A 14666-nucleotide genomic window follows, 5' to 3' on the forward strand; every position below is an offset into this window, starting at 1 on the left:
ATCTGCATCCTTTCAGGGCATTCTTCAGTTTTGGAAGCAGTCAAAAGTCACAAGGGGGCTAAGTGTTGAATATAATAAAGAAAATGATCCAATTTTGTGATTGATATTTTAGCCAAAAACTAGCAGACAGGTATTGCATCATGTTCAGGAGCATTGTCATAATGGATGATCCAAACATTCCGCCAAAGTTCAGGTCTCTTCTTACAATACTACAGGTTCATGTAACCTTGCCAGCTCTTCATTTTTGTTTAATGAATTCAAAAAAACACTACATGCTACACAATTATAACACACCCTGGATATACAAAAAAGGTCAACATCATTGATTTTGAAGAAAATGAAAGCAAATTACTCACAGACTCTTTAGCTACAAGAACCAACCATATGCAGTAAATATGAAGATACGATAGACAGTCTCACGCTTCTTTACTCTCAAACTAAGCACCATGATGACATGTTGTAACTTGTTTTCTGATTTTCCCCTTCTAAATCTGATGATGATGATTTATTTGCAATGGCCAGCACTCATTATTGCTGGCTGCTCATGTATAGTATATATGTATGGGTTTCTTGTAATTTTAATTTTTGTTCTTTTCCTGTGGTTTACTGCATTATATTCTTGCTTTTCTATAAAAACAGATTGATTTTGCATGTTTTCATTTTCTAAACTTTATACTCTCTTGATGTCATTACTGTGTTCAGCATTAAATGTATATTAAAATATAAACTCTCTCATGTAAAGGGAAAAAAGGAAGCACATCACCTTTCATCTAAAGAATTTCGGGTATGTTATTCTAATCAATATTCTATTTACGAACTAATTGCATTAACTAATTAAATCTAGTTAATGTGAAATTTAAATAGTTAATAAAAAGGTCAGCTCTATATCATGCCGATGTCTTTTCTTCTGCTAGCAATACCTCAATTAATGCAGCTTTGATTAGCGAGTCATTTTTTTTTCCTATACCCAAATTCGATTAGTGTGCCTATATACATCTTAAAAATAAATGTTACAGATTTTAAAATTTTTCTATCTATACATTTTTTATAGCTAACTATTTAAAAAATCACTCACCAGGATGAAATAATTTAGTTACTGGTTTTAAAACATTTTACAAGTTACTTTTAATAGCATATTATACTACTTCCCTTTTGGAAGGGAATGCTTTCCAAGATTTGTGTTGAATATTCAACACAAAATCAGAGAAATCTCAGCCTGGTTATAAAGTCGCAAAGTCAAATGAAATTACTGCTAGCAATAAATACAAAATGTTATATTCAGGCAATGACAATCAAGGAAAAGAAGGAGTAGCGATAGTATTCAACACAAACGAGGCTCATCTTCTTGAATGGCAGGCAGTGTCAAGTAGAGTGACTTGGGCAAATATCAGAATGGGAATCTGGACAATAAGACTTATTTGTGCCTATGGTCCCACAGAAGGTTCTACTAAGGTAGAAGTGGAGGAATTTTTTGAGGCTCTAGAGAAAGCTACTGAAATGAAAAAGGAAAAGTTGGTCTTTGTTGGGGATCTAAATAGCAGTGTAGGAAGGGATTGTCAGACATACAAAAATGTTTTGGGAAAATTTGGAGAAAAGAGCAAAGCTAATAATAATGGCAAATACCTGTTGGATTTCTGCTCAGGACATGGACTGGTTATTACTAACACTATGTTCCAACATAAAAATGTGCACAAATTCAGATGGAGAGAAGAGGCAAGGAATAAGAAGTCTCATTGACTATGTTATTGTCAATGAGACAATCCTCTGTACACTCTGCACACCTGAGTGTATAGAGGATTTGAAATTGGAAGTGATCACTATTTAGTCTTGAGCAGGATAAAATTGAATTTCATATTGAAAAGATTAAATAGGCAAGATTTATGCCAGTATACTTGAGAAATGGTTGAGAAGAATTGTAGAAAAAAAGCTTGGTGAAGAACAAGCTGGATTCAGGCCAAATAGAGGCTGTCAGGATCAGATCTTCGCTTTACGACAATTAGTTGAGAAAGCATGGGAATATAACAAAGATCTGTATTTAAGTTTTGTCGATCTGGAAAAGTCACACGACAAGGTGCCAAGAGAGAAGCTATTCAATACACTACATTTATATGGTGTCAGTGAGGCATTATATCAAGCAATACTTAGTCTTTATTTGAGTTGCAAGTCAGCAGTTAGAATTGAAGGAAGTACAGGAAGATGGTTTAATGTTAAATCTGGTGTGAGACAAGGATGTACATTATCCCCTCTGTTATTCATTATCTATACTCATTATCAAGTGGTAATAAACCTGTCATCAAAATTGGAGAGTTAATCTAGGCTCTTTACTTTTTGCGGATGATGTTATACTTCTAAATAAATCCGCTACAAGTTTGCAAGATTCCCTGACTAAATTGAATAACTGTTGTAATAGATATGGTATGAAGGTCAGCAATAAAAAGACAAAGACAATGAAAATAGGTAGAATCGTTGAAAATGTCAACTGTGTTTTGAATGGAGAACCTGTGGAACAAGTAAAACATTTCAGCTACTTAGGCACAATTTTTAGTGAAGATGGTAAATAAAATATGGAAATAGTCAACAGAATCAACAAAGCTGGTATGTATTATAGGAAGTCAATTAAATAAATTTATATGGAATAAGAGAGAAATTAGTCAGAACACTAAATTAGCTGTATACAAGACAGTGTTCAAACCAGTTTTAACTTATGGATCTGAGAGCTGAGTCAGAAGTAAATCACTTGAACCAAAGACTAGAGACTGGAGATATGAGAGTCCTGAGAAAGATTAGAGGCGTGAACAGATGGCATCAATGGCAATATCATATTAAAAACGAGGATATTAGGAAAGAACTTGACATTGTCAGCATCCAGGAATGCATTAGCAGAGCTAATCTCAGATGGTATGGTCACTTAAACAGAATGGGCGAGGAAAGATTAGCAAAACAAGTGTTCTCTGCCAGGTTGGCAGGAAAACGACCCAGAGGAAGGCCAAGATATAGATGGATTGATACGGCACAAAGTGCCTTAGATGATAGAAATATAAGATCTGATAATGTTGAGGTCTTGACAAGTAACAGACTGATTTGGAGGAAAATTGTAGATAGGAAGTTAGTAATGAGGTAAATTTTTCATGAAGTACTATCATATCCTGTACATCCCAGGGTACATGTCAGGAATTTGATGATGATGAGCTTTTAATTAGTTTATGGTAGAGCTATTAAATGGATTAACTGTATTTGTGACTTCCCTTAAAGTAAACTATTTTATTTCAAATTTCTCATATTAGAAATCATCTTTTAATATTTTAACTTTCTTCTTTATATTTTACTGTTTGTTAATAAGAGATATAACAACAACAATAATAGTGATTTCAGTGAGTCAAATAACTAGTTGCCATTAAAAAATTGTTACTGGATTACAACATATTCAAAAAAGGCAGCTAAATGAAAGAGATCAACTTAAATCAGAGAGTAAAAGATTTAGTCTGACATTTGATGAGTGGACATCAGTCAATATGCGACAGATGATATTTAAATTTATATGGTCATTCTGTTGGTGAATTTTGTGGAAAATTGGACTAGTGTGTATGTATGATATGATAGTATTTTAAAAAATGGCTTAGAAGTTGTAGAGAAAAAAAAATTGAATACAGAAATAAATTTAAATCAGTGAAACTATTTCTCCCAGAATCTGCCACAGGTCTACAACATTTTATAAACTTGAACAAATTCGGCTGCATCACATTGCCAAAAATCTGGGAGACCATAATTTTGAGACCATCAGAAAGTGTCCATCACAGCACACATGCCAGTTCGGACTGTAGGAACCCACTTTTTAAAATCAGTCTGCATTTGCCTTACTACTAGTATGCTTGCATGCAGGCATTCCAGCACACTAGTAGGAAGACAAATGCAGACAGATTAACTAATGTACTATTAGTAAGTTAGTTAAATACTAGCTTTATACATGGATGGACTAAAAAGTTCTTGGCCTTGACCATAGATGGCAGCACTATCAGGAAGATTTTTTTTTTCTGAAGTTGGTACGTCATAAGCAGCTATGTGACACTGCAAGTCATTCTATCAAGTAGTTTGTTTTATACAGCTGTTTGAAGCAAGTGTTGTCTGTATCCCTTGAAATGGATAAAATTGAGTATTGTACGGTTATAAAATTCTTTGTAAAAGAAGGTTTAATGCCAAAAGAAATTCATTAGAATTTCATAAAAGTTTCACTCTTCCCCTTCATTTTCGACAATTAAAATAATATGGGCTGCCGAGTTTAAATGTGGCCATCCAGCGTTGAAGATGATCCACGTGAAGGACGTCCAAAAAGTGTAACACCAGAAATCATTGATCAAGTGCACGATATGGTATTGGATGACCAGCAATTCAAAATGCATGAAATTGCTGGGACTATAGGCATTTCAAAAGAACATGCAGGATTTGCATAAAGAATTGCAAATGAAAAACCTTTGCACAAGATGGGTGCTGTGCTTGCTTACAGTAGATCAAAAACACATTTGCATGAAAATCTCTGAACAGTGCTTGAAGCGTCTTAACAAGAATAAAACCGATTTTGTGCTTCGATTTATTACTATTGATAAGACTTGGATTTACGATTACACACCAGAATCCAAACAGCAGTCAAAACAGTGGACAGAAGCTGGTTGTTCATTGCCAAAGAAGACAAAGTCGGTTCCATCAGCAGGAAAGGTCATGGCATTGGTGTTTTGGGATGCTAAAGGCATTTTGTTTATTAATTATCTTGAGAAGGGTAAAACAATAACCGGGGAATGTTATTCTGATCTTTTAACCAGACTAGATGAAAAAATTCGTGAGAAAAGACCCAGTTTGCATAAGAAAAAATCATCTTTCATCAGAACAATGCACCTGCCCACAAAGGTGTTTTGGCAATGGGAAAATTAAGGGATCTGCACTATAAACTGTTGGAACATCCACCCTATTCCCCAGATTTGGCTCCCTCTGGCTTCTATCTCTTCACAAAACTAAAACTCTTCCTCGCTGGTCAGCATTTTTCTTCGAATCAAGAGGTAATTGCAGATCTTATGGAGAACCACTACAGGGATGGGATAATGGTGTTGAAGCATCACTGGAATAAATGTATTAGTCTTAATGGAGATTATGTTGAAAACTAAAAACAATTTTGAAATTATAAATCCGTTTTTTCATTGTTAGGCCGAGAACTTTTCAGACCACCCTCATATGTCATTAAACAACATGAGTGATAATAATTAGTGTCCAAGCATCCATACCAGATTAACCATCTTCCACTATACTAAGGACAGTTGATCACATCCCTCTTCTGGTTAAATCAGGATAACAATAAGTCTTCAAGTCCTCCTCTCCAGTTCTGCTCAAAAGCTATATTCCAGAAATAACACCCATCATATATCAAATTTGCAGTCCCCCCCCCTCCTCCCACTCATCCACTAAACAGCATGAAAGAAAGCTTTCATTCAATGCATTCCAAAAAAAGAGAATCAAAGGCCAATTAATCAACTACTGTCTCAATTCTTTCAAAAATATTTGAGAAAGTTATCAAAAGTGAACTTGATCACTGCCCAGAGAGAAAACAACTATATGTCATTTCAAGTATCCTCACCTTTTGCTGTACACAGCTAAACACAAACTTTTTTTTTGTCAGGGGTACATATGTCGATGGTGTGTTTGCTTTTTTTTTCTTAACCTTATGGTCTAAGCACATTCAAATGGCCAGTCATATCTGTAATTGACTAATAAAAATAAGCAAGTAAATATTTGTCCTTCTGTTATCTTTTTCTGTCTACAGAAAGTCAGTACACATACACTACTACAAGATATTTTCATAAAGTGTCATGCTATTCAATTCAATAATATGGTAACCTTAAAAACGACATGCAAAGACAAGACTATTTTGTTTCAATAACAACTTATGCTAAGAAAACTCAAATACCACTTTTTTAGTCAATGACAATAATCCTGTAAAACACAGAAAATACTGCATTTCCACCCCACTCACTTCCTCTCTTAACATATAAGATTCCCGAAACTCTTCCCACCTAATTGCGGGAATAGTTTTGGCCAAATTGTGAAAAGATAGTCAAATGCCTAATTAGATACAATCTTCATATCACTTTTAAACTGCACATCAAACCAACAACTCCTATCTGATGAAAGATAAGGGATGCTTGGTTTATTCAGCCTGGATACATTAATGATGCAATATCAGAATGTGCCCCTAGAGTTTAAAGAATAAACAGGATGAGAATGAAATGGATGTGTAATCTTATTAAGCAAGAGATTTTTAAGAAAAGATAATGTAAAAGGAATACAGTTTGCATAAGGAATGTTATTTATGAAAACTATAAAGGCACAGGCCAGAAGAGTCATAACTATTGCATGGAAAGTTAAATACAAGTATGAAAAGAAGCTGACCCTGGAAGCTAAAGACAACTAAAAAAAAAAAAAATAACTATCTTCAATACAGAAGCTATGTGTGTTGTAGATGCACAAGCAATTGTTCAACTAATAAGTACCCATTTTGCTAAAAGCTATCAAACTGGAGTATGAAACTTAGAGCTTATGCATAAACTGAATATGAATTCAGCAATAGGGATTGATATAATTGACATATAAGATTCTAGAAGAGTGGAAAGAATGTATAATAATCCAATTGCACAAGGTAGTGCAAAAACAGATGTGTCTGATAATTAATTGATCAGTATCGCAGTGGTGGCAAAAGATTTTGGAACAGTTGGTAAGAGATTGTATACAGAAATAGGTTGAATCTATACTTTGCAATGAATTAAGCATGCATTTTTACTAAGGTAAGGTCATGTTTGAGGAACTTGCTCACACTTTATAATAATGTGACAAGTGAGTTAGAAAAAGTAACAGAGAAACAGTAATACTTTTGGACTTTGCTAAAGCTTTTGACAGGATTCAGCATGGAAGCTGTTGCACAAGTTGGACAATATGGGATTGGATTATAAACTACTAGTTTGGATAAGAGGATGGCTGACATATCATAAAGTGGTGTGTAGGGAATGCAAGTGCAAGATTTAAGGTGAACAGTAGTGCACCTCAGGGATCAGTCCTTGGTTCAATGAATAACAATCTCCATATCAATGAAACTGGGAGGGATTTGACAGGAGAAAAAGTATTTGCTGATGATGCAAAAATAATCAAAGTAATCAGGAATGCAACTGACTTGCAAAATCATTTGAATAAGCTTGAACTGTGGATATGAAAATGGCTGTCAGTTCAATGTTAGTAAATGTAAAGTTATGCATGCAGTTTGGTGAAATGAGATATCCAAAGATATATTTTATTGGTGGGATTATGCTAGAAGAAACTGACCAGGTTAGGGATCTTGGAGTTTTAGCAGATAGGAAATTAAAGTTCAAGAATCATATAGCACAAATTGTGAATAAAGCTCAAAAGATAATTGCAATGCTGAAATGAACACTGACATGTAAGAATAAGGCAATCATTTTGCCTCTTTACAAGACTTGGATATGACCTCATCTGAAAGTACACAGTTCTAGCACAGACATCATCTTTAACAACAGTGTTAAAGATGATATTGGGACTGTAGAATATAGATTATGAAGGCAGATTTAGAATTTGTGCACTGCAGATGCTAGCAAACTGGAGAATGAGGGGATGATGATAGAGATCTACAAACTTCTAAGTCATACAGAATAAAAATTTTACCAGTAGATAAAATTTTTCATTTCATGGAGGGTAGGAAGAGGATGAAGGTATCCATGGAAGTTGAGAATGAATGAATGCAGTCAAAAAGGGGATGAGAGCTAGATTTTCTTTCAGAGTGGTGTGTGGCTGGTAGCTAGCCTCTGGTGGTTGTGAGTGTAGACAGTGTGAATGAATCTAAGAGAAAGTATGACATGTTATATCAGTGATATGCTGCTTCCCTACAATGAGTCTCTGACTCCCTGGAGGGCTCTTGTAACAATAGTAATATATGATGAGAGATCTAGGACAAGACGAGACAAGAAGATGAAAAACATGTGAATGTTACCATCAGTATGGCAAGTCGGGACTGGAGAATTACACAATGGCCAATCTTTCACAAAGAATTAAATGGAAGAAAACTACTGTGCTAGATAGAGGCGAATAGAAGTGTCAGAGAAGCATCAGCAATAAAATATACACGACCTCAATAAGTATCTCTTTGCATAAATTTGGGTGTAGTTATTTTATGTCCATTATCAGCCCAACGGCTATGGTTTTTTTTTAAATACAACACTAGAAGACAAAGTCCTTTTGTCCATTATTACAGTTTCAAAATGTTTCTATAATAACTTGATTATCAGTATCTTTGATCTTCTTTAAAATCTTCACAATCACTCCACAGCTATTGAAAGGTCAGTGGTTAGACACACCAGTTTTTGCACCATCCTTGAATAATAGGACTATCATACATTCTTTTCATTCTTGTGTGATCTTCCCTAAATCAAGATTCAGATTATACAAAAATGTTAATGACCTAGCCAGTTTGGCTGAATATTCCTTTAAAATACATGCTGATATTCCACTTTACCCCACTCCTGAATTCTTATCCAGCTTATATAACAGTTCTTGATCTTCTTCCTCATACAACTCTATTTCTTCATCCAATATAGTAGTAGCAATGTGCAACATGTTACATACACTGTGCTATAATAGATCATAGCACAGTGAACATTCATTATTTGAACAAATTGCATCAGCATCCTGACACAAGAATACTATATGCATTCAGTAAAGTTATTCTTTTACATTTATTCATTATTATTATATGAGCATCTTCATGGAGTCCAAAGACTCATCTTGGGAGACCCAATCTATCATACTTGAAGCCATTAAAGGAAAAAGTACCAACAAATGACTCTGGCAACCCATTCCACTCATTCACCACTCTCTAAGCAAAAAATCTAATTCTTACACCTCTACTGACCACACCTTTATTCAACTTCCAAGGATGACCCCCTTGTTCTGATCCCTCTAGCCAAGTGTGCTGAAACATTACCCCTTCATCTATCCTATAAAATCCTTTAAGCAACTTAAATGTTTCTATCATATCCCCTCTTTTTCTCCTATCAACCAACTTCTGCAATCCACACACCTTCAATCTATCTTCATTTAGGGAACATTCCACAGGCCACTTGGTCACTTGCTTCTGAATCCTCTTCACTGCTTCCTCATTCCCAAGAAAACCAGGGAACCAGACTTGAGCACAGTAATCCAGATGTAGGCATATTAAAGCCTTATAAAGAGGAATTATAACTTCCTTATCTCTACTTGTTAATGTGTTCTTCACTAGCCAAGTAATCTTATGGGCAACCTTAGCAATATGTCCTCTAAACTTTAACTCTCTGTCTACCACCACTCCTAAACATCTAGCTTCATCGATTTCCTGGAGTACAGCCATCAATGTGATACACAGTTTGTAATCTGTTTATCCCAAAATGCATAACTTTACATTTCTAGACATTAAACTGACACTCATTAATGTTTGCCCATTCTGATAGCCTGAAGGCTCTTCACTTCTCCTTGATTAAATATTACTCTACCTAATTTTGCATCATCAGCAGACAACTGAATATTTCCTTTCAGGTTATTTCCTATATCATTTATATACAAATTAAACAGCAATGGTCCCAGCACTGAACCTTATGGCACACCACTAGTCACCTGTTTTCGCCTTGATTCTGCTCCTACATATACAACTTTTTGATATCTGTCCAGCAGCCACTCTGTTATTCACTTAACTAGTATCACATTCATCTCCATTTGTTCTAATTTCCGTAATAGAGTTACATGTGGTATTCTGTCAAATGCCTTTGCAAAATCATCGTGTAGCCATTTCCTTTATCCAACTCAGCTGTTACTCTATTATAAAAAATATAGTAAATTACTAAGGCTTGACCGACCTTTCACAAGCCATGTTGACCCTCATACAGTATCATATTTTTATCTACCCATTCTTGAATTTCCCCCCCTTTTACCAATTTTTCTAGTACTTTTTCCACCACACTTGAGTACTGATTGGTCTATAATTTTCTACTGCAGTCTCAGAACCTACTTTATGCAAAAGAATAATTTTGCACTCCCTTGGAACTCTACCAGAGCTGAGACTTAAATTAAACAGCTTGGTCAAAGACGCTGCCAGTTCTCTCGCATATTCTGATAAAACCCTAGCTGATATCCCATTTAATCTCACAGCTGTATTTACATTGAGATTATGGAATATCTTAAGAATCTTAGTGTCTTCCCACATTAGTGTCTATCACATAGGTTAAAACAGTAACCTCACTAGGAAGATATATGCTTGCAAAGTGGTCACTCAGTAACTCAACTATTTCATCTGCTTCTGTCTCGTAGTGACCATCATCACTCATTAAGGTTAATCTTCCATAGTCATTCTTCCTCTTACTTGCCACATAATGAAATAACTCTTTGGGATTTCCTTTGGTTGGATCTGCTAAATTCTTCTCATAATTTGATTTTGCCTTCCTTACCTTTTTTGCATCTAAATGGCATGATTAATATCATGAATTTTTGCTCCTGGGAAACACGATTTTGTCATACTTTCGTTAAGCACTCTCCTGATTATTGAGTCTCCATACATAATTTCCCCCTTAACTTGTTTTTCTTATTTGTTCAGTTGGTCTTCATTATTCTTTAGGATCACCTGCTTCTTTCTTTTTTCAGCCCTGCTTAACTCTTGCTGCTTCTGCAGTTTTTCAATTTCGCACTTTGTCATATGAAGGACAGGACATTACATTTAAGTGCACCAATCTTCATTGATATCCATTTCGTTCTCCTCTATTTCTACAGCCGTACATTGGACATTATTAACATCATTTTCCATCTTATCTTCGGTATTTGTTGCATCCTCATCACCTAACAGACACTCACTTTTAAAACACTTAATACATACTCTCTCTCTCTCTTCAGTTTCAATGTCCTCCCAGATATTCTTTAATTTTCTCGATGCATACATTGCACTGAATAATATCCTCCAAATTCAAATCCAAATTTAAATGACAGCAAAGACATGGTCTTTGCTGTCATTGTTCATCGTGTTGGTGCCATGGTGACAATATCACAATAAAAATTTTATAAATATGCTAATATTTATCCAATTTTCTGATGAAAAAACACAACAAAACAGGTAAAAAAATCACTAATTTCACACAAATACTAAATTACATGATCAGTCGCATTATGAAACCAAAACTGAAACCTAAAATTCTTCTGAGTTGCCTTTAGCCTGCACAGCCAATTTCTTTTCATATCCCAACTTAGCTTTCAGTACAATACTCCTAATATTTATGGATTGTGCTTAAAATATATTTCATAACTCTTTGTACAATATTCCTTCCACACTGTTTACTTCTTTTTGATTTCTTGCTTAATGTTGCACACCCATTTCACTCTCACTATATTTTCTTTGAACTCTGGGGACACATTTAGCTACTGCATCATCTTTCCAAAGATTCCCATGCACTGCTGATAACTTTCCATTTCTAAATTAAATATCTGATATTGCAGGAATGAACATAATAGATTACTGTGTTTGTCATAATTTTCAGCTTTTTACATGTTCAGCATGTAACCTATCCTAATCAGAACATCCATATAATTAGCTACTTCTTATGTCAGTACAGCATGATAACCATCAACAATTGCTGGCAAGAGTCACATCATTAACTCACTTTTGTGACTAATGCTATGTGAAATCCAACCCTTTGACCTCAAGTTCCTTCTTGTAACAACTCGATAAATTCTCCTTCATTCTATCATGAGTTTTTCGCTGCTAGACGATCAATGTTCAGATTATTTACAACGCTCACAATGATCACGGTAATTTGGCAATGCAGTTCAGTGTTTCCAGCAACATCAGATGGAGTATTTTACTACAAGTTTCTACCAAAATGAACTCAAATCATCTGATATCATTTTTATTATCCCCCAATCTTCTATCTTCCCTAAAAATACTGTATCCTTTACGCTTGATTACAATTAATACACCTGACTCTCAGAGCCAAATTTCACTAATGCTAGCAATTTTAGGTCACAAAAAATTCACCACAGCAACTCAATTGCTTTGTTCCTGATGACGTTGACATGACATGTTAACTCTTGGCTTTTTAATATACTTAACATCTGCAGTATGCTTGGTCTAATTTGGTTATCATATTTGCATGACTTAGCTCACCTTTAATACACATTCTTGCCATTCCTTCTATGATCATCAAATTTTCTCTGACTCTGAATGAGGTCTCACCTAATCCATTCAAGTACAGGCCATACCTTTTATACAAGTCTTTTCTGGCATCAAACTCACTCCAAACACCCTAGCCGAGAGTAAGGAAAAAAAAAACCCAGATAACTTTAACCTTTAAAAGCCTATAAAAAACCTCACAAATCAATGGGGGAATTTAAATTCCAATGCTGATTTGTGAGGACATTAAGATTACAATGGATGAAGTAGCGAACTGCTTCTATCTATATAAAACAGAAAGTGAGAGATGATAAAAAAAGTGTTGTTATCATTAGCTTTCTTCTAATTCAATATGCTAGCATTTCAGAACATCAATGTGCAAAGAATAATATTGTTTAATGATTTATTTTAAATTCAGCATATGAAATCCATAATAAAATTACATTTTAAAATATTTTAGACAAACTATTATTATAAACAGAATAACTACAATAGTTAACCTCTTAAATATTCCTACTGCAGTAAATTTCACCTACAAAAGTGTGTATATTCTGCGAATAGTCATTAGTACTACTTATCAGAAGTGACAACATGCACATCAGTACTCTAAGTAGGCTAAGGGTTAAAGAATTCGTGAATCTTGCTGAGACTATATATTCTTTTTTTTTTTGCCAGTCCACTTAAACCTCCAATAAGCAGGGTGAGCACATGCTAGATGATTAAGGTCATCTACTATCTAAAGACATTCACAACTTCTCTGCTGCAGTGAGAGTCAAACCCACAATCCATAGGATGAAGATATCCACTCAGCCAATAAGGCCAACCTAAATAATAATAACCAACAGAAAAAAGAGAAAAAAATTTACATAAAAAAAAAAAAAAAAAAAAAAAAAAAAAAAAAAAAAACTGTCACTGCACTTTTCTGTAGCTTGATGAGGAGATTATGTGCAAATACTTAATATTTCAAATCAATGGGAAACCTATTTAAACAAATATGGCCTACAACCAACTATATAAGCAATATCAAATCTTCTGGTTAGGGAATATTTATTTTTTTTAATGAAGCTGAACTTTGTACTTTGTTGCTAAAGCCATCAGGTACAGTTTCAAAAAAAACTAATCTGAAGTTTTTGTCAAAAGTTATTTAAAAAAAATAAGGAGGAGGGAGGGGGAGTTGGGTCATGATAAATCCTAAGTAAAAAAAAGTGTGTCATGACAAAAAATATGGAAAACACCAAGTTCTGTTTGCAACTTTCATTACAAAATCTTTCTTATGACACAGAATACTGTCAGATTTTTCTTCCTTACTGAAATGAAACTTGTAAAATCATTCTAATCTCAACCAACAGTATCAATTATCTATGTTCAGCTGTGCATTAACTGTTTCACAATAAAAACATGTTATATGGCTAAATATTACTTTCCTAATCTGGCATCCAAAACTGCTGAGGTGAAAACAACAACAGAAGTCACCCATAGTCAGATTTACCAAAAAATAAAATAAAAGTTAAAAAAAAAAAAAAATACAAAAAAAAGTATTACTGGTCACAATAAAAGTCAGAAACCAGTCAACAGAGTACAAAAATTAATAATTTAAAAAAAAAAAAAAAATCATGTTACTACCTGGCTCCTACCTGGTTGATTCTGTGGCAACAAAATATACATCATCAGGGGCATCCACCCAACTGATCATCTGTTTTCGTCCACCCACCCGGGTGATGGTAGCCACCTTAGCTCTTCCATTTAATGGACTAACGATAGTACTTCTAGGAAGGGTACCAATGTTGAATATATCTGGTGTACTTTTGATGACCCCACCAGCTATAATTCGACGTTTAGGAGGAGGACCTAAGAGTAAAATAAATGCTTATATATAGATTTGGATTTTGACAGATTTTGTTTTTCAGCAGCCAAAAATTTAGGAGAAATCATCATTACTATTTTTTTGATCAGCATTACTACTACTCAGTAATCTGTAATTCATGAGAATTATGCTTGTGTTAAACAGAATATTAGTTAGTGCAGTGACATATGTGTACAGGTTAGATTGTTGAGAACCTGAGCATTTAAGACTCCAGTTTAACAAATGATTTCTGAATGAAAATTTTAAATATGTGTGATTAACTTGAAACAAACTGCTGAATTTCTCCTACTACTTCTTGACATTATTCTTCCTAATGTTTCATTTTATTATTTTTTAAAATTTAATATTTATTTATTTATTGTGTCAAACTTCAGTAGTTTTGAGTGAAACAGTAGTAGGCTTAACAATATTACAAAGAGATCAGCCAACAGCATAAAAAAAATTCTCTTTTGTACAGATAAACCACAAATCAACAGATTAATCGGTAAATTATATTACTGAAAATAGGTAATAGGTAATAAATAGGTAAATTATATTACTGACATAAAAAGTTTATTCATAAAAAAACATAAT

At 34.2% G+C, this 14666-nt stretch overlaps 1 protein-coding gene and 1 long non-coding RNA gene across 5 annotated transcripts in view; one reads left to right on the plus strand and one right to left on the minus strand.

Moving 5' to 3' along the window:
• Nucleotides 1-14666, minus strand: part of LOC150097621 (metastasis-associated protein MTA3-like) — a 474620-nt gene that overhangs the window by 17086 nt on the left and 442868 nt on the right. For 2 of the 4 annotated variants that reach the window (XM_090407419.1, XM_090407418.1), the window contains one exon: nucleotides 13864-14077. The exons of 1 other annotated variant lie outside the window; for it this stretch is intronic. In XM_090407419.1, the coding sequence (XP_090263545.1) occupies nucleotides 13864-14077 (214 nt within the window). Of the gene's footprint in view, nucleotides 1-13852; nucleotides 14078-14666 lie in introns of all 4 variants that reach the window. One more of the 4 variants, XM_090407420.1, reaches the window with a different exon arrangement.
• The window catches only part of LOC150097622 (uncharacterized), a 28112-nt gene that overhangs the window by 12759 nt on the left and 687 nt on the right, over nucleotides 1-14666 (plus strand). The window lies entirely within an intron of this gene.

The sequence above is a fragment of the Typopeltis vanoorti genome, chromosome 17, assembly GCF_054136105.1.
Source record: "Typopeltis vanoorti isolate ZY-2024b chromosome 17, IOZ_Tvanoo_1.0, whole genome shotgun sequence".
Classification (NCBI taxonomy): Eukaryota; Metazoa; Arthropoda; class Arachnida; order Uropygi; family Thelyphonidae; genus Typopeltis; species Typopeltis vanoorti.